The sequence below is a fragment of the Patiria miniata genome, unplaced genomic scaffold (assembly GCF_015706575.1).
Source record: "Patiria miniata isolate m_02_andy unplaced genomic scaffold, ASM1570657v1 HiC_scaffold_14, whole genome shotgun sequence".
NCBI classification, from domain to species: Eukaryota; Metazoa; Echinodermata; class Asteroidea; order Valvatida; family Asterinidae; genus Patiria; species Patiria miniata.
Window position 1 is genome coordinate 5,810,642 of NW_024037052.1, and position 25,997 is coordinate 5,836,638.

General features: G+C 40.8%; 1 protein-coding gene across 1 annotated transcript; it reads right to left on the bottom strand.

The window, feature by feature from the left end:
- Positions 1-515: 515 nt before the first annotated feature.
- LOC119721961 (calcium-activated chloride channel regulator 3A-1-like) lies at positions 516-24,691 on the bottom strand. The gene is made up of 16 exons (XM_038191921.1): positions 23,989-24,691; positions 16,173-16,431; positions 15,060-15,189; positions 12,776-12,918; positions 12,341-12,451; positions 11,733-11,927; positions 10,764-10,941; positions 8,984-9,114; positions 8,170-8,332; positions 7,677-7,930; positions 6,946-7,120; positions 6,176-6,357; positions 5,351-5,540; positions 4,474-4,596; positions 3,771-3,932; positions 516-3,234 (listed from the first exon to the last, which is right to left on the bottom strand). The coding sequence occupies exons 1-16, from the start codon at positions 24,219-24,221 to the stop codon at positions 2,354-2,356; spliced, it is 3,510 nt and encodes a 1,169-aa protein (XP_038047849.1). The 5' UTR covers positions 24,222-24,691; the 3' UTR covers positions 516-2,353.
- Between the last annotated feature and the right edge of the window lie 1,306 nt (positions 24,692-25,997).

Below are 25,997 nucleotides of genomic sequence, written 5' to 3' on the forward strand. Positions count from 1 at the left end.
ACTAGTGCAACATTTGGAAATTTAATTTGATGAGAATTTAGAAATAACTTAATGTGTTTAACCTGAAAAATACTTTTCCGGATGAATGCCATCGTACATGACAAAAATACTCTACGGTTCGGGTGATAAATCACGATTTACTAATTAAATTTAATTGAAATTCCGTCCAATAATCCTTCATGATGTATCACAATCAGGAGTATTTTTTCAGAGGGCTGCTTTGGACAACGGGTGATACTCAGACTAGGTATTTGCCGGCACTTTGCAAAAGTATCTTACAGGATAGCAAACTCTAACCATGCTTAGAATTCATTCTATCCGAAGAATAAGCACGGGTGCACTAACGGTAATTAAGTATGGTAATTTGAGGGAGATGCAGGAAATTGTGTTGGGTGGTGTTGTCTTGTAACAAGAGGCTTTACTTTTTCTATGGCTACAAACTTACATGTTCACTTGAAATTCCTAAAAAAATTGTTTAAAAAGAGCACAGGCAGACGAAAACAGTGACAACAAAATATATCATATAAAACCTTTAATATTTCGATACAAGCAAAAAACACAACTCGCCAGCAAGTTATGTTCACGCTGCACTCTGAGTAAAATATAAAATTTATAATCAAATTAAAAACAATACAATTATCCAAGCTGAAATAGTCTGGACACAACAGGAAGCCGCTATTTGGAATGGGTAAACTCTTTTGTATTTTCCAACTTAACCCAATCACTCCAAATACCAACTTTTTATTGTATCTGCCACATCACAATATTACCTCTGACTACATAACACTACCTTGTACCAATGCAAGTATCACACGGCGTTTGAAGATCAATCTATATACGAGAACGTTTTTCTGTTCATATAGTGCACGGAAGGATTATTTTTCTAAGACGGTTACAGAGGTAGGATCTGGAAGATTTTTGGATCTTTTGGACGTTTTGATCTTTTCTCTACAATAGTACTACAAAAATGGCGGGAACTTCTAAGCATATCAAGACTATATTCATAAGCTTCCCAACAGTAAGCCTACTGTTTATATTTATCCAATCAATCCGCAATCAGAAGCTTCTTCTATACTGTAAGTGAAGGCTAATTATAAGAGAACACCAATTAAAAAGCATAACATAAAACTGAATACAAAAATACACATATATACGAACTGGACTATTTCAGACTTGAAAATGAATTGAGCCTCGACATCACAGCAACTGCAATATGTACAGCATTATATCTATATCAACACAAAGCTGTGTTGTACGCTTTTCATATTCGGCATAAAAAAAGAACTTTAACAATGTATGAAATGAGGCAATTATAAAGATTACTAATCACCCTTTTTAAGAAATAATATAGTGATTTGGTACTTGATTGGCGTCAGGTGAAAGTGAGAAATAATGAAACAGACTGGCTGTATCACAACATCGTTTGAATGCGGAAGTATCAAAGAACGCCGTCTTTTATCTGTTAAGAGTTAATGCCACTTTATGATAAGTACATTTTTGAAATCTTTCACTATAGCAATGAAGTCATTATTATGAAAAATAAACGAAATCTATCACTTTTTGAAGCTTTAAATAATATCTTTTGCGACTTTTGTTTCAAAGTCATGCTACCATTCAGGTCATTTCACAAATAACCATTTAAATAAAATTGATAAAATCCCAAATTTTAGCCAATTCGCGTTTTACATACATGTATGTATAAATGACATAAGTCTATGCAGAAAACAACTTACGATGCTTATAAGTATACATATTATAACATCTACAAATCATTATGATGTTCATTCAACATTAACCCCAAACACGAAAAAAATGTGATAAGGTCTGCTATTCACAGCGTTTGTACAACATGCATGCTTTTTTTAACGAACAAGTTTTGATTGGATTGTTTAACAAATTAGCCAATCATCTTATGAAATTATTTATACCCTGTACCTCGTGGTACCGCTTCTTTAAATGGGAATCCTCCCCTAACCAAAGGATGAGACTGTTACAATGTATACACTACAGCAATTTCTAGACGCTTGCATACGTTATCAATTAAGCCAATCTAATTCTCAGTACATTAAGTTATACATTCCATCCTCACCTCTTTTATGAGTTGCTTGCAGGAACACTAAATGGCCCAATGTGGCCTAAGACAGTAAGAGCTACACTGTATCTCATATCTCTTTGCTATACATGTACACCGTTGTAAGATTACTTAACACATTTATTTATGGAGCTGCCCGGATGTAACAAATTTGAACCTGCTATTTTATTTGCCACGTTTTACTCAATTGTTGAAATTTACCTGACATGAGATTATCTCCACCCTATATCAATTCCTTGTCTGACAGATTTAATACCCTGTCTACTTCAAGAAACCAATGTTGTCAAACGCGGCCCGAGTGTTGGCCACGTGACCTGTCTGGATGTTAGCCCCACCCCCCTCGCTGTTGTTTGGCAGAGTCGGGTCCCAGTTGGGATCTTTGTGTCGGCGGCTGATGACTCCCTCGTACAGGTTGCCTTCAGGGTTATCTGTGGGCAGCGGGGAACTGGGTGGCTTCAGTAGGGCACTGGGTGGCCTCATCGGAGAAGTGGGTGGCTTCAGTGGGACAACGGGTGGCTTAAGCGGGGCACTAGTTGGCCTCAGTGGGGAACTGGGTGGGGAGCCCAGTGGGGCACTGGGTGGCCTCATCGGAGAAGCGGGTGGCTTCAGTGGAACAACGGGTGGCTTCAGCGGGGCCGCACTAGTTGGCCTCTGTGGGGAACTGGATGGGGAGCCCAGTGGGGCACTGGGTGGCCTCATCAGAGAAGTGGGTGGCTTCAGTGGGACAACGGGTGGCTTCAGCGGGGCACTAGTTGGCCTCCATGGGGAATTGGGTGGTTTCAGAGGGCCACTGGGTGGCATCGGCTGGGCGCTTGGTGCGGGAACAGGGCGGTGGCTTTCCATCCCAACATTGTTGTCGGCATACATATTGCCCGCGGTGGTGCCCCCATTGACCATTCCAACCTCAGGATTACCCTTTTCTCCCGCTTGCCGTCTCCTGCGGCATACATACACCGCAGCTATCAGCACCAGGATCAGGAGGACAGCGCCACTCAGCGTGCAACCGACGACCAGCCCCAAGGAGACTCCCGACGGTGGTACTGGCCGTCTATCGCGGGCTGATGACGTGACAACGTTGGACGGCTCACCTCGGTTTCCATCATCGTCTATGGCCACAACGGCGAAGGAGTAGCTGAAAGCACCTGCAGCGGACAAACAGATACAAAATAGACAGTAGGCCTAATTGTTGCTAAAATCTATTCCCTGTGCATGGCTATCGGGGGGGGGGGGGCAACTTCAGCGGGTATGTCAGATCTGTTTTCTTCAGAGATTGCAAGGAATTTGAGTTTAAGTATTACCTTTCCAACCCAGTTGGAAAGGAGCGAAGTAATATTGTTGTTAGGGGGGGGGGGGGCAAATGTCCCTACCCACCCTCGAAAAATGATAAATCGGGAAAGTGCTGGAAATTATAGGGATTTTGGGGAAAAATGTGATTTGGCCCCCTCTAAGAAAAACTCCTAATGGCGACGCCCATGCTATTGATTTGCAGTCTTTATGGTGGGCAGAACATAATTATGGGAACATGGGCTTTCATTATTGGTACAGGACCGAGACAATACAGGCCTTTATATAGTTTTTTAATAGTTTATATCTAGACTTTTTTTTCAGAGTTGGAGGCCCAAAACCCTCCATAAGTGTAGTTAGAAAGCAAGTTTATCGGAGTAGATTGTTCCCTTACCGGTCTCTGTCACTCGAATCACGAAGACCTCGGTTTCGCCGGCATCCTTTGTCAGCGTGACATTACCTTCCACAAAGCTATCCAATGGCACCTCTGGCACACCGTCAAAGTTGTCGTAAATGTCGGAGACACTTCGTGACATCACGATGACGTAATATGAGGCTGCCAGGAAAAAGAAATCAACACGAATCCCTTTAAATGTTCTATCCGTGCTCTTTAACACAAAGTTGTGATGTTTTTTTGTTTCTCTCCCAACGAACTTTTTGGGTTATCCAAAAAAAGGGTTTTTTTTCTACTTATGTGCGTCTACAGATTCACCGTGCGAGTTTACTAGTTCCAGGTCGTCACATTATCGACGCGGGGCGGGACCAGTGTACGTGTGAGACGCGAATTACTGATTTGCCGCATATAATTCGAATATAATTCAAAAGTGAATAACTTTTGCAGCCTATTGCTAGAAAAGTAAAAAAAAATGACAAAAACTCGGACCAAGAAAATCCTGCTTATTGATGCACTAAGTACACCACTCGACCACCGAGCTAATAGACTTGTACAGTTCACATAAAACGAATAAAGGAAGTGCATTACGTAAAAATAGTCAATGACTGGAAATAGCCTAACATGATGCATTTATCGCTGTATTTTCCAATCAATGTTTTCTAGAATCTATGGCTTAGCAGCATTAATGGATTATTACAAATACCTTTGCCCGTGGATAGATCGTCTCCTGGTGCGGTGAAAGTCAGCTTAATCTGTTTGGTGTTAGGATCAACATTGGTCGCCATCAAGTCAGTTATACGGGCTGGGGGATACATGTCAATGCTTCCTGTAAAACAGAGAAACACAATTAACGAGTTTCAATAGGTGAAGGTGTCCTGCAATCGCTGATATACATTGTACAGGTATGTTCACAAAATCTGACTGTACCCAATAAAATCCTAAGTTTCTTGCTCTAAGATTCTTTGACATCTTCTTTTCACTCACTATATAGTTGCACACGGAGAAGCATAGTGATACTTCACGCAGAATGACATTTTCCTATTGATTTTGATAGTTCATGGTTTCAAATAAAAGCAAGTTACACCAACGCCTTCTGGCGACTTGTGACTCCTCTTTTGGGGGTGGGTCACATATTTAATGTGGTGAATTTGCTAAAACGATGAGCATGCTCTTGAACGGTGGGCAACTTGATCCACAACTGCAGTGGAGGCCTCTTTTCTCAGCAATTTCAGCACACTTTCCAACAATCTTCTGTACTGCCAAATAGCCTGTAGTATCACTCTCGGTGGTATCCACTTCCCACGAGGGGGAGGGATGAGAAGTCATTGTGTCGAAGTGTCTTGCCCAAGGACATACATCTACATGAAAGTTCCCTGACTTAATTTGATTCATATGGGCAAAGTTTACTCAACGCAGCAGAGTGTTCTCTCCAGTACTTTCGAAAATAAGCGCTGTCTTAATTAGTTTCTTTTGCTCGGATATGTATGTAAGGTTATAGACACATTTATCTGAGCCCAAAGGAACCAAGATAAGCCAAACACATTTCAATGTTTACTTTCACAACTTGTCAAAGTTCTCACCGTTGCAAATGTTCGATCCCTCACATTTGAAACTGCCACCGATGCTGACGCGCCTGAAATCACCCGTGCTTCGGTGCTCAGGCTCGGGCTGGGAGTCATCCCCGGTAGACTCCGGGTTGATCGCGGCGCCCGCACCAATGATGCTACCGGATGCCACAGACGTCACCATACCGTCATTAATGACCTCGATCTAGAATCGATGAAAACAGGGTTCGTATAAGACTAGAGATCTGGTGCCAATTTGTTGCTGTGGTTTTACTGATAAGTCTCCTTATAAAAGACAACGGCTATATTATATTGTAAATTGACAAATTAGCAGTCCCATGAAATTGTGTCCTGATCTCATTTTGAGATCGGATAACGGCTTCTGAAATTTCCATTGTTGCTTCGTGAGATGAAGTTTCTTCTTTACTTTTCGCTCATTTGCTTGCGTGTTTTTTTTAAGTAAGCATGGTGAGTACATGCTTGAGCTTATAATTGACTCCTTCTGGCACTATTTCTGAAAGAATGTGGATGAGGATGAACAAGGAAGACTGGAATTCCTGACGGCTTTAATAATCTGAAATCTCAAGAGTCTCAGATGGCTGTGTTATGGGGAACCTTTGCAAATGTATTGATGATGGAGGTGTCAACCATAGCTGAGATCCCAAAAGCCTTGAGATTTTAACTGTCAATGCCTTCTATTCGCTTTTTGTTTTGGTACTTTGAAGAAACATGTAGCTTAGCATTGCAAGGATAGCACTGCAAGACTTTAAATTGCATTATTAAATATGAAAAAACCTTGTTTATGCTGTGTTTTTTGACTGAATAGTAAAATTGTCTCACATTGACACCGTATCTTCCCTCGCCACAGAACTCGGTGAAATACGATGAGTACACGCCATCATCCTTCGTGATGTCAGCACCTATCCCATCATCCTTAGGGTGCAAGGTCACTGTCTCATTTCCGTTTCCGCAGGGGAGGTCAACAAAAGCTCTGACGTCGGCGTCAACAACTGACGTATAACCTGAATTTAAAAAAGCAATATATGCAAGCATTAAATAACGTGAAAGCTCAATTAGCCAGTTCTGGCTGTTATTAAACAAAGCATAAATTACTTCAGCCGTTGGACTTTTTTTCATCGCCTGAGGGAAAGAGACGCAGCTAATGTGATTGTTGCACACAAATTGGTTAAACACTCAACAAGCCAAAAAATTCTAAGAAAAGCAAAAAAAAATCACAGTTCTGTTCCTTGATAAAACAGTCGGTTACAGGAGATCGTTTACAGTCCTTAATCAAAGTACAATTGGCATTCAGTTGTAGTGTTTCATATTATTGTAATTCACATAGTTTGTTTGGCAGACCTTGACCAATGAATTTACCTTCAATATGAAATTGGTGGAAAATGACCTTTATTATGTTGTGTAGTAATGCAATCGAGTATGAATCATAAGTCAAATCATAAGTCAAATCACAAGGCAGATCACAAGTACCAGGGGATGTGCAACGACAAAGGAATGTCTTTCACTCGACGTATGGCCGGATGATAACTTGCGATGGCTTGCGATAACTTGTGATAAGCTGTGATGACTTGATTACAGATCTGACATTTTACCTTGCCCTACGGACACGTAGAGGGCTTGTATTTGTGGTGGAACGACAGTCGTGTGCCTCCAGTATGACTGGATAAGGATGGGCTCCTGGTTCTCCCGGGCGTAGCTCTGGACCAACACGGTCACGTTCTCCACTTCCCGGCGCTTGTTGCGGATCTCAAATGTCCACAGACCAACCTGTAGTTTAACAATAGATCATTCACTTCGGGACTGTTACAAGATTGCTAGGCGTGTAAAGTTGTGGAATTCCGACTTTTAATCCCTCGTCGTGGAGGCTCTACCGGCCATCGTTTCAAGAGCTTTATTTTTTACAGTTTTATGATTTAGACGTATTTCAAATTGGAATAGAACTGATGCACTCGGTGCTAAGCCATTGCATGACATTGAGGAGCTTTTCTGTTCAAATGCTCTCAACAAAAGACAGCACTGGTCCCCTTGGTTTCAGTGCCAATTTGAATTTGTCAACGATGGGGAGGGGAGGGGTGTGAACATTGTTGGGCACATGGGGTCGCTGTTCATTGCAGACGGGACTGGACACCACCTGACACCACGTGGCACTATGTTGCCATTATTTGCTGACGGTGCCACCACGTTTTTACCAACATAATAAAAAGACTTCTGGAATTGTCACTCTCCCCCTCTAGTTGCGACGGTGTCTACAAAATACTAAAACGATTGATTATATACCCCATTTTAATTCAAAGCGTTTCTGGGAAGTACTTTGACGACCTACCTGCGCATCACCAGGGATAGCGATCCGGATTCGCTTGAAATCCGAGTTGGTGTCGTACTCTGGCGAGCCCGCCGTTATCAGGGTCTTATTTGGTCTAGTCATACGCACTGCTATGCCGTCCTGGTGGCTGTAGCCAAATACGAATTGGGTATCACGACCGATCGAGGAGTCTATGTAGACGGCGTCAGTGAAATTTTGACCTACTGGGATTTGGATGAACTCTGAATACAAGGTGATCGGCACGGACGTTATGGCTAGAAAAAAATGAGAAAAAAATAATAATGGGAAAGTATGTTTCTTTTAATTTCCGTTCAGAATTCATTCCAAATCACTAAAATTGAGATCGCTGTTCTTAAGAATCGTCCAAAATCAATGTTTAGATATGTTTTAGGATTCAAATGAATTCTTAATCTGTAGACCACGCGTTTAAGGGCCGGGACCAATGGGTACCCACTGACAGTACGAGGATAACGAAAGTCATTGATATTATTACCTTTTTCTGTTGTGGACGATTTGCTAAAAACATCACTGAGTAAACCTGATTTGTCCTCGAGCAAGTAGGCCGTGCCACCAGTGGTGGTCGACAGCAGTTCTAAGTGTGGTGAAGCATCCGGACCAAGAGCAATAGTGTCTATAGTTACGCCTGAACCATTAACCTAAAAGGAAATGAATACACCATTAACGGAAGGAGAACAATTGCTTACAATTTTTAAAAGACACCCTATTCAAGAATTTGAAGTCGAACTCTATAGATGAAGCTCTATTGTCAATTGTGTGTATAACTCACCACAATGTTTACAATGTAAAAGTGATATCGATACGAGTAGAGTATGTTCGTCCGTCCTGTGTACAGCTATCGATGGAAACAAAATGCAGAATATGAACTTAGCAATTTCAACGACCAAGCTAATTATTTCAATCAAACTGTAATTGCACCAACAAATGTTAAATACTCCTTTGATCTTGCATTGTATAAACAATTAAACTTTGAAACTTCATTTCACGGCTGTAAAAGAACTTGATAATGATAAGTGACTACGGTCAGGGTGGCGGTTGTATTGATTGTGATGATGATCTAGATCGTGATGACGTTGGCGGTGATACGTTTGGCGATATCGCAAGGCCTCAACATGGTCCGAAAGTTTCGGACCAGCATAACTTTTGGACCATGTTGAGGCTTTGCCATATCGCCAAAATTAACACCGTCAACGTCATCATGATCAAGATCATCATAACAGTCAACACAATCACCACCACCACCATCGTCACTTATCATCTTCACCACTATCATCTTTATCACAACTCACCATGGGAAGGACATCTCTAATGAACGGGGCCCTATTCTCTTCACCATCTGTGATTACTATGATCTTTCCTCCTGCGGCGTCTTCACTGTTCTCCGAACCACCCTGCAATACCTGCAGACCATTTATAATCCCTAACAAAGCAATGAACAAATACATTGTATTCAGACATTATTAAAAAAAAATAGTTTGAAAATTGATTAGACTGGGTAGTTGCGTTCGGTCAGGTGAAGTAGTTCGGTTATTCGTAATAAATACTATTCTGGTGGAAGTTGCTCAACACAAGGCCAAACGCCACCATAAAAATAAACTACATGTACTACTAAACTAAGGAACAAAGACAGGCACAGAGGTCGCTTGCCCTCATCACCGATAGTACATGCTCACAACACATCAAAACCCAAAGTGACCCTTCCCTTCACTTGATTTTCGGATGATAGTTCACAGGAGAAGCAAGCAATTTGTTCCACAGTCTGACAATAAAAAGCCGTAGAATCAAGAGCGGATCAAGGGGTGGCCAACGGGGGCCATGCCCCGCTCCCCCGAAAAATGAGCCCATTTTTTTTTAAAGTGACGTCGCAATAAAGGCAGACTGCGTACACCACCATCTTCTCCTCCACAAAAAAAAATGGTTAAAAGTGGTTAAAAAATCCCGATAATTTGTTGACCTAATCTCAAAGCATCCACAAGGGAAGATGCTTATCTTACGAAAGGGAAGATGTTCAATGAAGAACCACATGGGTCAAAGAAGGGATGATCAGCAAAGATGCTGCTCACAGAGGGCCAGCCTAGTGTTCTCATTGCATCTGTCCCACTGATTAAATGTCATTTGTGGCTTCGTCTGGTCTAGGTCCAGCTTTACTATAGGCTTGCTTAGTCGTATTTCTTTTGGGTTTTTTGGTATTGGTATTCCTATAGTAATGCAATGAACTTTAAACTTGGGACTTGAAACAATAGTCTGATGAATTCCATAAAATACATTCTTATGGAATTCATAGTCTCCAGCAAAAGGTTTGCTTTAAATGAGCAGTCCAAGAATAAGTTGACTACCTCTATGGAGGGGCTTCTATACTGTGTGTTTCAGAAAAAAAAGCGGGCCCGGACAAATCAGCGGCCATAATATCTAATGTCAGACTAAATTTTGTTTTGTTTTTCCATGCTGTTGATGTTGTTTATTGTCTGTGAAGAAATACACTGGGTTGATTCAACACTTTTGAAGCTATGACTAGACACGTAAGCGCTTTAAAAAATCGACATAAAATTTTACACATTTTCACGACAACAATCAAACTTTCATAGTGCAGAATTTCGCGGCTTTTTAATGAATGTCACTGTTGAAATATTATATTGAAGGGGCAAATTTAATTTTATCGGAATCCGATTTTATTTATGAACATTAGAAATACATGTGTTATGAAATAAAGACATAGTCTGTTCTTGTCTGCATGTGGAACGTGTTCGAGTGTGATACAGGTTCGTGGTCTCCCTCTCTCCACTACTTTACAACAAGAACAAGCTAATGCCGCAAAAAGTGTACATTTCAATTTTATGGAGCTCTTACGTTTCTAGTCATGGCTTTTAAAGTGTTCGGTCAATTCAGTTTATTTTTCCACGGGCAATAAACAACATCAACAGCATGAAAAAAAAACACAAACAAAATTTAATCTCATGAATATTTGTTTTAATTATGGCAGCTGATATGTCCGGGCCCGCTTTTTCAGGGACACACTGTTTAATGCCTTTTAAATGGAATAAACAATTGTTTCACAATGGAGTAGCCTACCTGCTCCAATACTAGTCGCCCCAACGGCAGTAAGACTCTTGATTTCTGAGAGGAGTGTCTCTCTGTTCGCGTCATTGAGGGTTCGAAGCTCTGACAAGATGTCACTCATTTTGGCAAATTCAACAAGGCCAAGCATCTCTCCTTCCACCAGAATTCCAGTAATCAGTCTTTCGGCTGCCTGCAAGACACCACGGGAAGAAAACAGCAACATGTTTAATGCAATAACTAAATTTACGACATATAAAGACCAACTCGAGATTGCACCGTCTAGAAAGAAGAACAGAAGAAAGCTGACAAGAAACAAACTAATGTGGGAAAATTTGGGGCCAATTCGGAGTTCACGATAGAACAAAAGCGAAACAAATTTCATAACGTGAGAAATTGAAGACCGAACAATGGCTCTTCAACACATTCGATTTTGATTCTCATAACGTGTTTTGCAATTGTTTTTCTATTTTGACACGATTGTTCTCTTCTCTGGGCGTCTGCAACCCTCATTGAAGGTTTTTAATGTTGGGTTGCTTTTGTGCATCTAAGAATGCACAAAAAGATTCGCCCTAATTATTGTCGCAAGTATATCGAAATGAATCGAAACTGTTATTTTATTCCATAACTATAAGTATGGGCATTTTTTTCTTTTGAGTTTCCATTCAATTTTTGTTCGTTGGAATAGCAATAAAAACATTTTTGGGTGGGGGGGGTGGTTGAAACTCCAAAATTCGCCTTGCCCGAAAATGCGCGTGAAATGTGAGCCGGCCTCAATGCCCGTGATCTCATTTCTAATGGTGAGAAGCGACCTGACAAAGAAAAAAATAGAGAAGAAATTTGCTGCAGAAAACAGACTAAGATACACTTTTAAGTAGGCCTTCACAGCTCTGGAACTAAAGTGTATGCATCAATTTATCACTCAATACTTCACCGAGTCAATTCATAATTCATAAGTGACTGCGAGATGGTGTCATTTTATACCTGTTTGAGCTGACGCAATCTCTGCCCACTCATGCTGCCAGATGTATCTACAACCAGAACGATGCGGCTGGATCGTTTCTTGACCACCGTGAATTCAGGCACGGGCTCGCCGTCAAACTCCTCCTCGCCCCCGCCGAACCCGTTGACGTCGTTCTCGCCCTTACCCGCAGCAAAGTCGCGATGTTGGCGCATGACCTTTTTGCCAAAAAGCGTTTATGATATATTCAAAAGTTGAACACTGGGTTAAATTTAGAGTGTAGTTTTGTCAGCACTTACTTCTAGGTCCAGTGTAACAGCACGTTCTAACCCTATGCGAATCTCCGCCAAAAACAGAACACTCTCTTGGCAACGGTAAGCGCATTTCACGGGTTTAGCAACAACTTTCAGCTTGTCCGCCTGCAAATCCAGTTACTATTCTAGAATACCTCCCGCATTAGTTGATCTGTGCTTGCCACCATGCGCTTATAATTGGGACATGGATATCTGCACAATTTCTGTGCAAGCATTCAAGCACAGAGCGTTGCACATAAGTGCATGCCTCAATCAGAGCATGGAGCTATTTATAGCTCCATGATCAGAGCCATGCAATTGGTACCCTTTAAACGTACCTCCCATATGCTTTTGCCTTGGCACTCTGTGTTTTGCAAGTTGGGTGCTTCCCTGTTGTGCTCGTTCCCCTCCGGTACCCCGTTGGCCGCGTTCTCACAAAACGTGGAAATCTAAATTCGTAAAAGTTTCATGAGAATGTTAAGCCTGTTACACAGAAATTATAATAAAGCGTATGAAATCTCCAGGGAAAGAAGATGTAAATCAGAATAGAACGACAGAGTTGTTGACATAATCACTGAACCTCTCATCTGCAAGATACATGTACTAATGTACGCAATCTTTGCCTTGGTGTCGAACATAATTTGCTTAAAAACGGGGAATATGATTGCAAAGCCAAAGCTATTAAGCAATTTATGAGTTTCATATCTGAATGAATTTGACAAAAAAATCCATTTTCAGTGGTCCATTGAAGGGAAGAGAGCTCGTTTTATTACCGCGGGTAAGAACTGCTTGTACATGAGGGAGCCGGTGTAATCTGTACCGTCGAAGTCATCCCGAAACCGGCATGCAGGCTCAGGCAGCCCGGTTTCGTCTACCTGGCAAGGTGCGTTTGGCGTGTTTGGGAGCACCCGACCACCTGTGGATGTGAGGTAAATTGAATTCTTATAAGCCAAAACTATTTAAAACAAGGTCGAAATGATATCGGAAGCTGCGGGTCAACGCAATTGTGTTAAGTGTGTGACGTGATTGTGCCGTGTAATTTCTGGAAGTAGTGTTTTCAGTACAAACATCAGGTTTTTGACTAGCTCGTGACCCAATTTTTCAGGACTGCATAAACTGGTAGGCGGTCAGTGGAGACCCATTAAAGCGAACAACAGAGGGCCCGGGCGGGCCTTAGGGAGCAGTTGACATACACATGTATAGACGAGGGAGAGACGAGGGAGACGTATAGACTGGGAGACGAGGTGATTTATAGCCATGCAAGGCTGTTGCTGAGTTTGTTATAACTAACCAACTAACCCACGAACCAAATAACAGAGAGACATGATGACTTGTTGAGCTTCTCAACCGCAGCTGAAAATGAAATTCACCGATTGCAGCGACAACTGAAGTTCAGGACATTATGCATGCTGGTGCATATCGTATCGTGTCCTTTGTATCGCGTATTGTACCGCGAAAATAGTATCGTAGACATCCAGGCTGTAGAAAAAAAGTGGGGTTATTATTTTTTTTGGGGGGGGGGGGGGCTGTTCCGAGAGGCTCTTTGTTCCTGAGTCACTGACTGATTGTCAGTTGTAATTAGACTTGCCTCACCTTGGCCCCAAAATTTGGCTCTGATGACTACTTAGACCTCATAGACCAAAGTGGCCCGAGACCAGCTTCAACAGACTTGGTTGGTCTCGTTCCAATTGATGGGTGAATACATAATTGACAAGTACTCATTTTGCCGATGAAATCATGGAGCAAGTCAAGGCACATTGTATTCAAGACTGCACTGTTAGGTCAGAATGCTTCGTTTTTGTAATGTGCTACATGCTAATTAGGTGAAATTTTCTTTCACATATGCATTCTTTTGCTAAAAGAGGGCCCTATTGCGTATCACCGTTAGCACAGGCAGTATGTCCATACGTTTAGATAAACGTCACATTTGTGGGTCACATGTTTTGACAGGAATTTGATGCATTAGGACAGCCCAAAGTCGTAAGTGTTTTTAATTCTACATATTTTGATATTAAGACATTTAAAAAAACAAGCTCATTTAGGCCAAAAAAAAATAAGTCTCCGGTTTCTGGTATGGAGCTTGTCCAAAAAGTGGTGCGGCGACGCGGCTTTTTTTTTTTCACCTGACTTTTTGCTTCAAATGTCGGCTGATGACTGCAAATGGTGCCCGACTAAACTTAGTGCAAATATATGGGAGTCCAGAGAGGCCACATAAAGCTTATTCTCGATCATAACCCCATCTAAAAACACGTTAAAATTGTGCAGTAGCAGGATTCCAGTCAAACCAGTGAGTTTGGCGGTTTTGAGACATCATCTTTCATTGAAAAAAAAACTTTTTTCATTTTGCCGACGCGCATGGCTACGGCGACGCGCGCGCATACCAGAAACTGGAGACTTTTCTTTTTTGGCCTTAGTTATGTTGTTGGATAATTACTATATTTTGTGTAGTTTATTGGGGGAAATGTGTGTAAAAGAGACATGAAAAAATGTGTGTGGATTTTAACACACGAACATTGTAGATGGAACCCACACATTGGTTCCCTAGGAAAGCGTAGGGAGAAAATAAAGAAAAAGTTAAACCGCTGATACGAATGGCCAAGACGTTAGTGCGAGTAGGCGCGCTGGTCTAATTGTTGTGTCATTAGGCGCACTGTGCACGATCCACTATCGATCACTAGCGTCTTGGGCTAAGACTAGACTCGGACATGTTACTAGCTAATTTACCACTGACTGGACTGATATTACATTGTTTAATTTTAGCAATCTTGATTAGTATTTGTTATTGTTTGTTTTGTTTTATGAAGATTAAACCGTGATTAAAGCTCGTACTATGTTACTGTTATACAGATATGTGACTTGTCATTCGTCATTCATTGTTAAGTTAATATCAACTGGACCTTCCAGTGCCATCCATTACATGCACGCCCAGTGATTACTGGGAGCAAATGATAATGAAGTAAATTATGTCTGTAGTTAGGTCATGTGCTTGATTATCTACGCAGGAAAATCTTCAATATTCAGATAATTGCTGTGAATGTTAGGAACGCTTCGACTTACCCGTTATTTTTAAGACACACCTGACAGCCTCAATATCCCCATTGGAAGCAGCGTAGAAATGAGCTCCGTTCTGAAGCGGGTATTCGTCAAACACACCCCACCGGTAGTGCGCCCATTCGTGGGTAAGAGTCTGTGCGCAGTATTTGTAAATTGAAATTAATTGTTATTAATAGTTGCAAAAAATGGAGGAGCAAGTTTCTGTATAAAATTGTACACAATAGCACAGTACTGCTTTAACTGTAAAATGTGAGAATAATTCTAACGCATTTCACAGGACTTGTATAACACCTTGATCTGTTTTGCGACACAAAATGACAAAGTTAACGGTATTCTCCAATTCAATATCCTTTTTCTTTTACTATTTCTCCTGTGAAATTAGACATCTTGAAAAACGAAAAAAAAAACACAGACGAAATACAACAAAGGATATCTTCAAATCAAAAGTCTTCTAGGCTATTTGTGAATTAAGTGTCTTAACGTAGAGACAATTAATTACTCGCGAGCGCTAATGGTATACTATTCACCAAAGTTTCAAAGGATACCAACAATGACCTTCAGGTTGGAATCAATTAACGAATTATCCTGCTCAAGAACACAAGAGGAACAACATGTACATGTACATCCCGGCTGGGTTCAACCTCATACTTTGTGCTCAGACATCACGACATTCTTAAAAATGACAACTTGCCACTCAAAATATACCTTAAACACGGCTTAGCCATCCCAATTGGCCCGGAGTTGCCACGTGGTTGCCACGTAAGACTCACACTTTCATTCTCTAAATAATGTGCAAATGTGTGACGGTCAGAGCAAGCTGACTGAAACGCCGACTGAACACCTTTGGTTCTTCTTAGAACAACTCTTTGGTTCTTCTTATAGAATCACTCCCTCCATATAGAGAGTTACTCACAGTGTTCTCAAACTTCTCCGAAGGCGTAGGCCTTCTCTATACCGGTATACAATGTAAAGCTTCAAATCACACTTTATGTACATTATTTAAAAAAAACCTTAGGACTATCCAGTGAGCAACTACCCAAAAATCGAAGTGCATTAAACACAGAAATTATTTTAAAAAAATTGTACAGAAATATGTGATAACAAAAAAAAAATCACCTTGTCATAAGGTCCAAAGGGCTGTGCAGTACTCTGCGAGAGTATGTAGTCCGGAGTGAGATGAATATATTGTCCGGGTTCTCCGCACGGGGTTGCTTTGTTCGTGTACGGACGGTTGTTGTTTGTCTGTCCGTCACTGGAGAAGTCGACGATGACGTCACTTTGGTCGAAGCGCTGCCACTCTACGCTGGAATACTCCGTCGAGTCTTCCCAACTCTCCGGAACCAGGATATGAATGTCTTTGAAGTAGGCACGCTGCCTGTGAAAAACCATGCACAAGCTTTTTGTAAATGTAACTCTTTATTTTCAACGATCATTCAATTGGCTGATCGTCTGGGTTCCACTACATTTCTTGATTTCTTTTAAATGACAGCAAGCCAGGCGGAATAATCACGGCGTGTTATATAGCAGAACGATCTTTAACCAAAAAAAGCATGTTGATAACAAATTGTTAGGTTATTCTTGGGATACATGCACATGATCATGCATGCGTTTAACAGACGCAAAAAAGCGATGGCGATGGCACATATGGAACACCATACTTCAGATGTACACCTAGATTTATAGCGATACGTGATGAATACAACGTGACTATAACATTACTGCACATATTTTGCCTCCACAAACTTTTCATAAACATTTTCTTCCGAATTCTTACAAACTATGTTTGTGAAACATTTAATTGATTTTTCCCCCCAAAATTAACAGTTGGTAGCTACATGTTCATGTACAGTGTATACGTTTTTTTTTTTTAAATTATCAGGCTTATTTTGTTTAATTTTCAGGGACGGACAAATGCCAAAAAAACCACCCCAAAACAAAACGCGCATGCGCATCAATCGAAACAAAATCGATGTTTCGAAAACCGTTCTCAAGAGTGCATTTCATGACCACGGCATGGAATTTGGTCAATTAGTCAATTAATTTAGGTCAATTTTCCGGGGACAGACCGACCGACCGAGTGACATGTAGAAGCTGACATATAGAGCTTAAAAATGATGTGGTCCCCAATGTTATACAATGACTATGACAGCCTCGGCATGGCTGCTTATTTGAACGATTTCTATTGAATCTAACACCAAAACATATTCAAAGTAACACATTTTTTTTACGGAACAGTATGATGTTCTGTGTTGCCTATGATGAAAGCTATAAAGTAAAAATTCCTACAGTAATGAACAGGAGGGCCGTCTCACATATGGTTTCAAATTGACATCAGTTCAGGTTTTTTTTTTTTTAATAAACTCGATAGAGGGGTAATAAGGTTCTACTATATAAGTTTTCATTACCAAATTGCCAAAAGCCTTAATTTTATTTACCAACAACGCCTTGCAACTTAATTCCTCTTTTCTTCCTGTTGTTAAACGGGAAGCTTTATCGTAAATTTCACTTTAAAAAAAATCATCATGAACAAAAATTAGGCCTTAGGGGAAAACCAACTGACACTTCCTTTTATTTGCACTTCGAGTTTTGCATGACGTTTTAAATACACAGAAATGCTGCATTGTACGAGTTATTATTATTTCACGATGACGCATCGTTTGCGCCAAATTCGGAACTAATAATAGAAACCGCTCAACTGACACCTGTCCATTCAATTACTTACACAATTTGATTATCAAAGAGCCAGACTGATATTTGACTAAATATGGAAGTACATGTATACTTTTCGATACCAAATTTAACAAGGGGAGGTGAGTTAATAAAAGGTACTTTGCTACTAAAATCTGTTTATGCTCTGTGGTACTTCGACCATGAAATAAAGGAACTTAACTAACATGTATATAAAAAGAGTCTAGCTGGACACATAATGTTTCTAACAGACTCTGAACTTTAGGCATAGTGGTTTTTGAGTAAGAGGCTGAGACTATGTTATGAGCAATGAGCATACACTCAACCAAAAAAGAAAACCCCCTTAGGCCTAATACTTTTTTGTCTAACTAAAAAACTACTGTGAACATCTTGCTCAAATTACGACTGATCAGTGCAGAAATTCCTTAACAATCCAGCCATACTCTTTGTTTGGCCCAAAAACAGTGATAATGTGCACGAAATTATGCAATTTATGACAAGTGGTACCGAAAAGAAAGTTGCACTTTTTTATACGTGCAAGGTGAGTGTGAACAACAAGGTAAACGTATACATCAGTGCAACTGTTTTTGGTATCATTTGTCATAAATTGCATAAATTCGTACACATTATCACTGTTGTGGGCCAAATAGAGCGTATGGCTGGATTGCGAAGGAATTTCTGTACTGGTTGAGCGAGAGGTGCTCAGTAGTTTTTGAGTTAGACAAAAAAAGTATGGGAGGGGGAATTTCTAATTGTTTTGGTTGAGTGTATAAATGAACATTATTTTGGTATTGAAACATTTGAGATCGTGCGAACTTTGCAATAGGTGCATGAACAAAACAATTATATCTCAGATTATTTACCGGAGGGGGTTAACATATAGTATAGTGAGGACCCGCGGATGAATATAGCTACACCGTCGAGGGAATGGAGTCCGTCGAGTTAAGCGGAGCATGAAAGTGCGCAAACAAACTTGGCCTTGTGTTCTGAATCCGACTCATTATTGTTGTGCAATTGAACACGGGCCTGTCCCTGTATTTTCTTCTGCGAACGGAACAATACATTACGTGTCCCCCAAATCATGTCGATGTGCTTTTCAACTTCGGTTTCTGTGATTTAAAACAATTTCTGTTTCGTTTTTGCAACAAAGAAATGGCTGTTGAACGCTTATGAAGGAAATTATGCAAACATGCTTTGGCCCTTTATCTTTATGTCAAAGTGATTGAGGAAATACATGTTGCACAATCGCTTTTTAACATATACATGTAGCCATGTTAGTATAAATGACAAAATTTTACCATGACCATATAAAGAAAAGAAACTATTGGAGTCCACGATGATGCATGTATCTATTAAAAGTAAATCAAAGAATTGACGTTTTGAAATTGAATACACCGGATGTTCATTGTCCACGTCTCTCGTCAGCTTCTAGGGGAAAGTTCACCGATAAAAACCACTGATATTGTCTGACTGATTTTCCCATTACGCGTGTTTTTTTTGTAAGTGAGAATCAACTTGGTCAGAGTTTGTTGACGTATATTTTAGATTGAAGAAAGCCTACTTTGTTCATTTCATAGTCTGCCATACATGTACAATTGCACTGTCCGCCTACGCCTTTCAGTTCCAAAGAAAGGTTTTCAATAAATCTAGCTCCATATGGAGATCGACTGCAGTGTGGCGAAAACGGCGTGACTTGCAGATCTCCATTATCATAACTTCACTCAGTCGTTTGTGAAGTACATTTATAGGGGTTTCAGTTTTTGAACCCATATACATGGTACAGTACCAGTAAACCATAGGAGGCTTAAAGTATGGACATAAACTCCATCTTGCTTGGTACTGCTCGTTCATTTCCGAGCTAACCCGGGACTTAAGAAAACAAGGCCAGGACTTGACACTGATTCTGGCGCGACGACGGCAAGGGAAAAGTCATTTCTCAAAGGGTCCATGAGATGAATTTTTCTTAGGAACACATTTTTGCGACTTTCTACTCCTCTAAAATGTATGAAAACTATTTGACATCCCGTTTTGGTTAATTTTATTGAAAGGTACATTTTTTAACATTGAATTGTCCATGCTTTTCCGGACAACCGAAGGCGATGTTGCTGTGATGTTATTTCAGGAAGGCACTAGTCGGTTTAGCGGTTATGTGTTCAAATTGTGAACCAAAAAAATTGCTGATTGAAAACAATTGAAAAAAAGTTTGCTCAATGGCTTAGGCCTGCTGCCATGTACTGGTACGTCAACGAATCACCAAAGAAAAGATAATTTACGACGGTAAAATATCCAAAATCATGGCAGATTCCGGTGCTGAAATAGTTGTTAAACCTAAGGTTTCTGCCTGGACCGACAGCACAGCCTTTTGCTACTGAATACGGATAGCCCAAGTACAAATCATCGAAATAATTGCCCTGCGCTGCAAATGCGAAACTGAATGGAATATTGTACTGGGTTGACGGAAGTTCGAATATCCGAATCATGTGCTAAGCTCAGCTTGCTAAAAACGAAACTGGCTTCGTAAACTATGCACACTCTCTAAATTCCAAAGAGTGAAAATTCACTCCATTCGAGAGTGAAGATTCAATCCCACAGTCGGAAAGCAGGGACTAGAACGTCTAGTCCCTAAATTCACTCTTTGGAATTTAGAGAGCATTCGCTCTTTTTCGAGAAACTTATTTTAATGTGTACAAAGGACAATTTAAATCTAAAAGGTGAACTCCACCCAGCAAGTCGCCGAAAGTGTTGTGTCCTTAAATGTTTTCTTGTCTTTTGAAAGGTCTTGGAATAATAAACGGCCGATAAAATATTCAAACAGAGCTAAATTGGGGCGCTGTAATTCCGTTTCGATCGCTGGCATTCGTGGAATCTCTAATAAAACCAGCAAGTGCAAAATAGTAAGTGTCACTATCGTTCAATCAGCACTGATGGTGTTTCTGTTTAACAACATGAGTTAAATAAATACACATGCATACAAGCATCGAGGCAACGGGCTGCATAGCCTTTCGCCCAGGCCATCGTGGCTTAGAGCGGCGGAGTTGCGAAGACCCGAAGCGACTGGAGTAAAGATTAAGTCAGCACGCACGAGTGGCAAAGCCACGAGGTCTTTCCCTACTTGATTTTCTTGAATTATTCATAGTTTTTATGCAAATAAGAAGAGTGCTGAAGGTTAACCAACCACAACGCGGATTTTGCCTAGTCACTTCCATTTTTAAAAGAAGGGTGAGTAAGGAAAACGTAATTGGCCTTGTCCCCGTTTGAAAATGATGGCGTGACCCCCGGCCTCCAACTAAAATCTAAACTGATTTTTTTTTAGTCATTTACGAAATTGTTATTAAGAAATGCACATGATGCTGCGCTTGCTCGAGCTCGAGCCTTCCCGATACTTGTTATGCGGAAACGAAAGCAATACATCAACACAAATGTGTAAAATGCTCATCGTGGTCAATTAAATAAAAAACAGAAAGGAATGATCGCGTGTTTATACTGAACTTTTGGGGAAATTTGATCTTTCAATTTGTGGCAAAAGTGAAATTCGTAAGCTTTGAGGTTGTACGCATTTATACTACTTTTGGAGAACATTTCATGTGGCACTTGTAAGTGGACATTTAATTTTATCTGCATGTCTAAAATGGGCTTGTTTTAATAGACACATGCAGATATTTTGGATACATACGGTAAACTGTCTTTGTGATAGTACTTTTAAAAGCTAGTTTTTGGGAGCGTGACTATTCGCACCAGCAAATTAATGTAAGTTCAGAAGAAAAATAAGTTCATACACTCAAATAATTTCTTGAAATACTTTTATAAGTAAAATTTTTTCCACGATCTCGTGGAAAACTAGACTCGCATTTTTTGTTTTTAAATTTTGTGCAAGCATCCGGGCACGTCGACGCGTCCGGGTAGTAGCCACACACGCACTAAAAGGCCGATGATTGGTTGGAATTTTGCTACCCTTTTGGGGTAGCAAAAATTGAGATTATAAAGAAAACCATAAGAGTTTCTCGACAAGTTAGAAAAGGCCCTCGTGGCTTCGCCACTCGCGTGTGTGGTCTCCATCTCCAGTCGCTTCGCGTTTTCGCCGCTTGGCAAGTTAAGCCACGACGGCCTTGGTGAAAGGCTACGGGCTGCATTACGCGTCTGGAGCCTGGCGAGAGCCGATGCACTTACCTGAAAATTTCAGTCAAATAAGAGAAACTCCGCTTTAACACTTCAAAACCTTATCAGTAGCGGATTTCTAGAGGGGTGGGTGTTACCCTGTTCAGCCGCTGATTATACTAATGTTATGAAAGTAGTAAAAACAATAAATGGAATGCTAAATGTTCCTCAGTGAATTCTTGAATTACCTTAGAATGCAGAATTTTTTTTCATTGTGGCCTATATTTTCCAAGGGGAGGGGGGGGGCATGCCGCGGTCCCGTCTTTCACTCCCAGCCGTGCGTGCTTTCGACACACCTTTGAGTCAACCCCCCTTTATATACCCCCACCCCCAGCCCAGCCCCGTTTCCTGAAATCGTGATGCGCCCCTGCTTATAGACAATTTAACCCTCACAAATTTATAGTTTTTGTATTTAATAATAATAATAACGGAGTCTTATATAGCGCACGTATCTACCAACAATTTGGTACTCAAGGCGCTGGAAATTATGTCAATTATTAAAGAAAGGTAAATAAAGTTTATGATGAGACCCATTGTAGCACCTTATAATGGTTTACAAGATGCTGCGGCGCACATTGCAGCCACTGCCAGAAACACCGGGGCAAACCCCTTCTCTTAGCGATGTGTTACTGGGTTCTTTAACGTGCATTACACAACACACGGGACCTACGGCTTTACGTCCCATCCGAAGGACGAAGCAATAATGGTAAAGTGCCTTGCTCAGTAGCACAAGCACCATGTTCCCACAGTCAGGATTCGAACCCATGCACCACGGCACACGAGTCGAACACTGTAACCATTGGACCACATTTAACCTTAGCCCCATAAATGTGGCCTATTTACTGGACTGCCTCCGTAAACATAGGCCACACATCCACATGTACAAAAATCGTGTCGACTTTGCCAAATTTTGATTTTCACATTTAGGCTTAGTTTGTAGGATTGTTTTGCTTTAGAAGCATACTCACCCTCTTTATAGGCTAGTCAGAAAGTGCTGCCTTTTTCAGATGTCTAATTTTTGTGAAATTTCATGTTGAAATTTTGATACGCAAACGTGTAAAAATGAATCTGGAAATTTCACGAAAAATATACATCTGAAAAAGGCAGCACTTTCTGATTAGCCTATATAGAGGGTGAGAATGCTTCTAAAGCAAAAAAAACCCTACAAAGTAAGCCTAAATGTGAAAATCAAAATTTGGCAAAGTCAACACGATTTTTGTACATGTGGATGTGTGGCCTATGTTTACGGAGGCAGTCCAGTAAATAGGCCACATTTATGGGGCTAATTTAACCTCAACCCATAGAAGACCATGACTATATAACAAAAAAAGCAAACAGCAAACCTTGTTGTGTGTTTTCAACTGCCTCTTGATGGTCTGTTTGTTAAGGAGTTATTGTTGCATTGCAGACCCTCGAGGTCCTAACTGTAAACAACAACTTGTTTGTCGTCTCAGACTATTGTCCGTTGGAATTTAGAGAGTACGCATTAACAGCCACTTTGTTGCTTGTGCACGAAGGCTTTTGGGAGTCACAATTTTAACAATGTATAATGCATGAACATAATGTGTTTCTTTAAAAAATATTCCCGGATAAAGTGATCTTTTCTTTTTATGGCTTTAACAGGCTCCTTGTTCCGCCGATCATTTTTCCCCCGAGATTTCTCAGCCCCGATTTTGTGGTTTTTCTTTCACATTATTTGCATGCAGCAATGGCGGCATATGGAGGATACGTTTCCTCCATTACAGAAAATAGTTTTTCGTCGTTTATACTTTAGGCCAGTTCACACCACACGAAAGCGAATCGAATTCAATGACAGCAACATCCAAAGTTTATTGTGACGATCGCTTTGACCCAAGCGAATTCGCTTTTTGATTTTAAATGGAAGTCGCCCTTACAGGGCTGAAAGACACTCAAGATATTAAATGGAGATACAAAGAAATGTGTAGACGGACAAACTGAAAAGAAACGAGAAAAAAACCAGCAGAGATTCACAACTTCAGAAGAAACGAATTGATATTTCCCTTGAAGACAAATGACTGAAATCTATATACGGGAAAGGGATTTTTCCTTGCCCAACGCTTCAACTTACTTGGTAGCTTGAAACAGGAATTTGGAAGCTTCGGTGAAGACGAACTTTATGCGGTCTAGCAGGGCTGGATTGCTAGGAACCCTGTCGCTTATTCCGATCAGCAGATTCACGTAGCCCCCATCCACAAGCTCTAGCGAAGCTCGGCTGTCCCTCTCCGCCGAGACCAGGCCGCGAAAGCCCCCCGACACCCAGAGGACCGTCACGGCCAAGGCAACAGTAACTCCTCGTAACATGTCACTTTAGGCCTACTTACCACCGATGAATAAGCCTTCAAAATGAACAAAAGTTGTTGAAGTCCTGACGTTCAAAAGAGTCTGCCTCTTCAAACTATAATGAGTGCGAAAGTTCAGAAATCGTGACGACTGCAAGTTTGTTTAGTTAGACCATTAATTTATTGGTATGGCCGTTTATTATTGTTTGCCTGTCTTGATTTTTTCACAGCTGTTTAATTGGAGTGGGTAAACTTGACTTGTGGTTTTCGTCGCCACGGTAAACTTGTCATGCGTTTGGCACGCGCTCTCGTGTCCAAGTTCGTATAGGTTTTACAGATATCACAGCCGACGGCTGTCTTCCACAACAAGGTATTCTGGACTGTTCTCCAGAGAAGACATTTAACTTGTAAGTTGTAACTTACTGCGTGATCGTGTCTGAGCGTGTGTTCCCAGCAAGCCTGTACCGTGAATGGTTCACTGAGCTCTCTGTATACACATCGGTCGATATTATCATGCGCAAGCTGGTACATATTCAGAGTGGGTGATGACATCATACTTCCAAAAGTAGACCTATTATAAACTTTCCCCGCGATCTTTAGATCTGTCTGTTATTGCTACTGGTATAGAGCCTACTGGTATAGAGCCTTAGATGACCAAACCAAGCCACAAAAGGCCTTTGTCCAGGGTTAACAAAAGAATGTGCGCAACAGATTAGGTAGACCAAGGGCTCGCCTTGAAAGGTTATTAGTTTTGTTTGGATTGATTTGGCCTGGATTTCCAAAACGTTTCTGAGAAAAAAAAGTTCCCAAAGAATTTTCCCTCAACCGGCCTATTATGGGAACATTATTTAATCGAGCACGACATCGCTAGCGAACCGGACGCGATTTTTTTCCACACCACGTATTCGCTTTCAGTTGGGCGTATATTGAAGCACTTTGAGTTACAAGTCAGGTTCTCGGACTTATTCAAAAAAAATCCTCCAAACCACATATTGGTAACATAAAAAATGTTCCAAAATGACTATCAAACATTTTTAAGAGAAAAAAAAAGAAGTAAAGAAGAAGAAATTTAAAAAGATAGCATCCAATGGTAATCGAACTCACACCATCGGGTTTGTAATCCAATGTAGTATCCATGACACTACAGCAGTGACACGATCGATGTGGTAATTTTAAACGTTATTTTATTGCATATATAGGGCCTCCCAGCATAATTCTATAGTATGTGGTATGTGGTATGGAAAAAAAAAATCGCGAACCGGTGTCACGGTCTCGCTTCTCCGGCGTGCTAGCTTCTCCAAAAGGAAAATTTCGCTTCAACACGCATGCACAAAATTGCGCAGTAGTGTACATTTTCGTCACTGTATTAGTGTGCCGAATTCCTCGGGGTTGTACTTGTGCACGTAAGATCTTATTTGTATGAATGGTTACAGGGTATCAGTCCAATCCACTATTAACTCCCAATAACAAAAAAGACTTGAAATGCACGTTTATTTTAAGCCATGGTTGCAATAATAAAGACAAAATGGACCACGAACGAGCAAGGAACACGGACCAAGGAGTTCGTTCCATCATGGAGCACGTTTTCCTTGCTCCATGGTTCCATGAACACACACACATGCATGACGCTCGGAACACAAATCAGAATGCTTGCAAGACCACGGAATGACTTGACTCACATGAAGTGTTACATAACACATTCTTGGGTGCCCTTCACTGTGTTATTAATGGGCTTGGTAGACTTCAACAGCCCTAGGAAAAGTAAGCACAGTGGACACATGAGCATGAATCGTGCTCA

Bases quoted from the DNA above. Each gene is read 5' to 3' on its own strand.
- LOC119721961 (XM_038191921.1), bottom strand. From the start codon at position 24,221: ATGTTACGAGGAGTTACTGTTGCCTTGGCCGTGACGGTCCTCTGGGTG. The intron at 16,432-23,988 runs GTAAGTTGAAGC...GGTTTTTCACAG, and splicing joins TTCCTGTTTCAAGCTACCAA to GCAGCGTGCCTACTTCAAAG. The intron at 3,235-3,770 runs GTAAGGGAACAA...TGTCCGCTGCAG, and splicing joins GATTCGAGTGACAGAGACCG to GTGCTTTCAGCTACTCCTTC.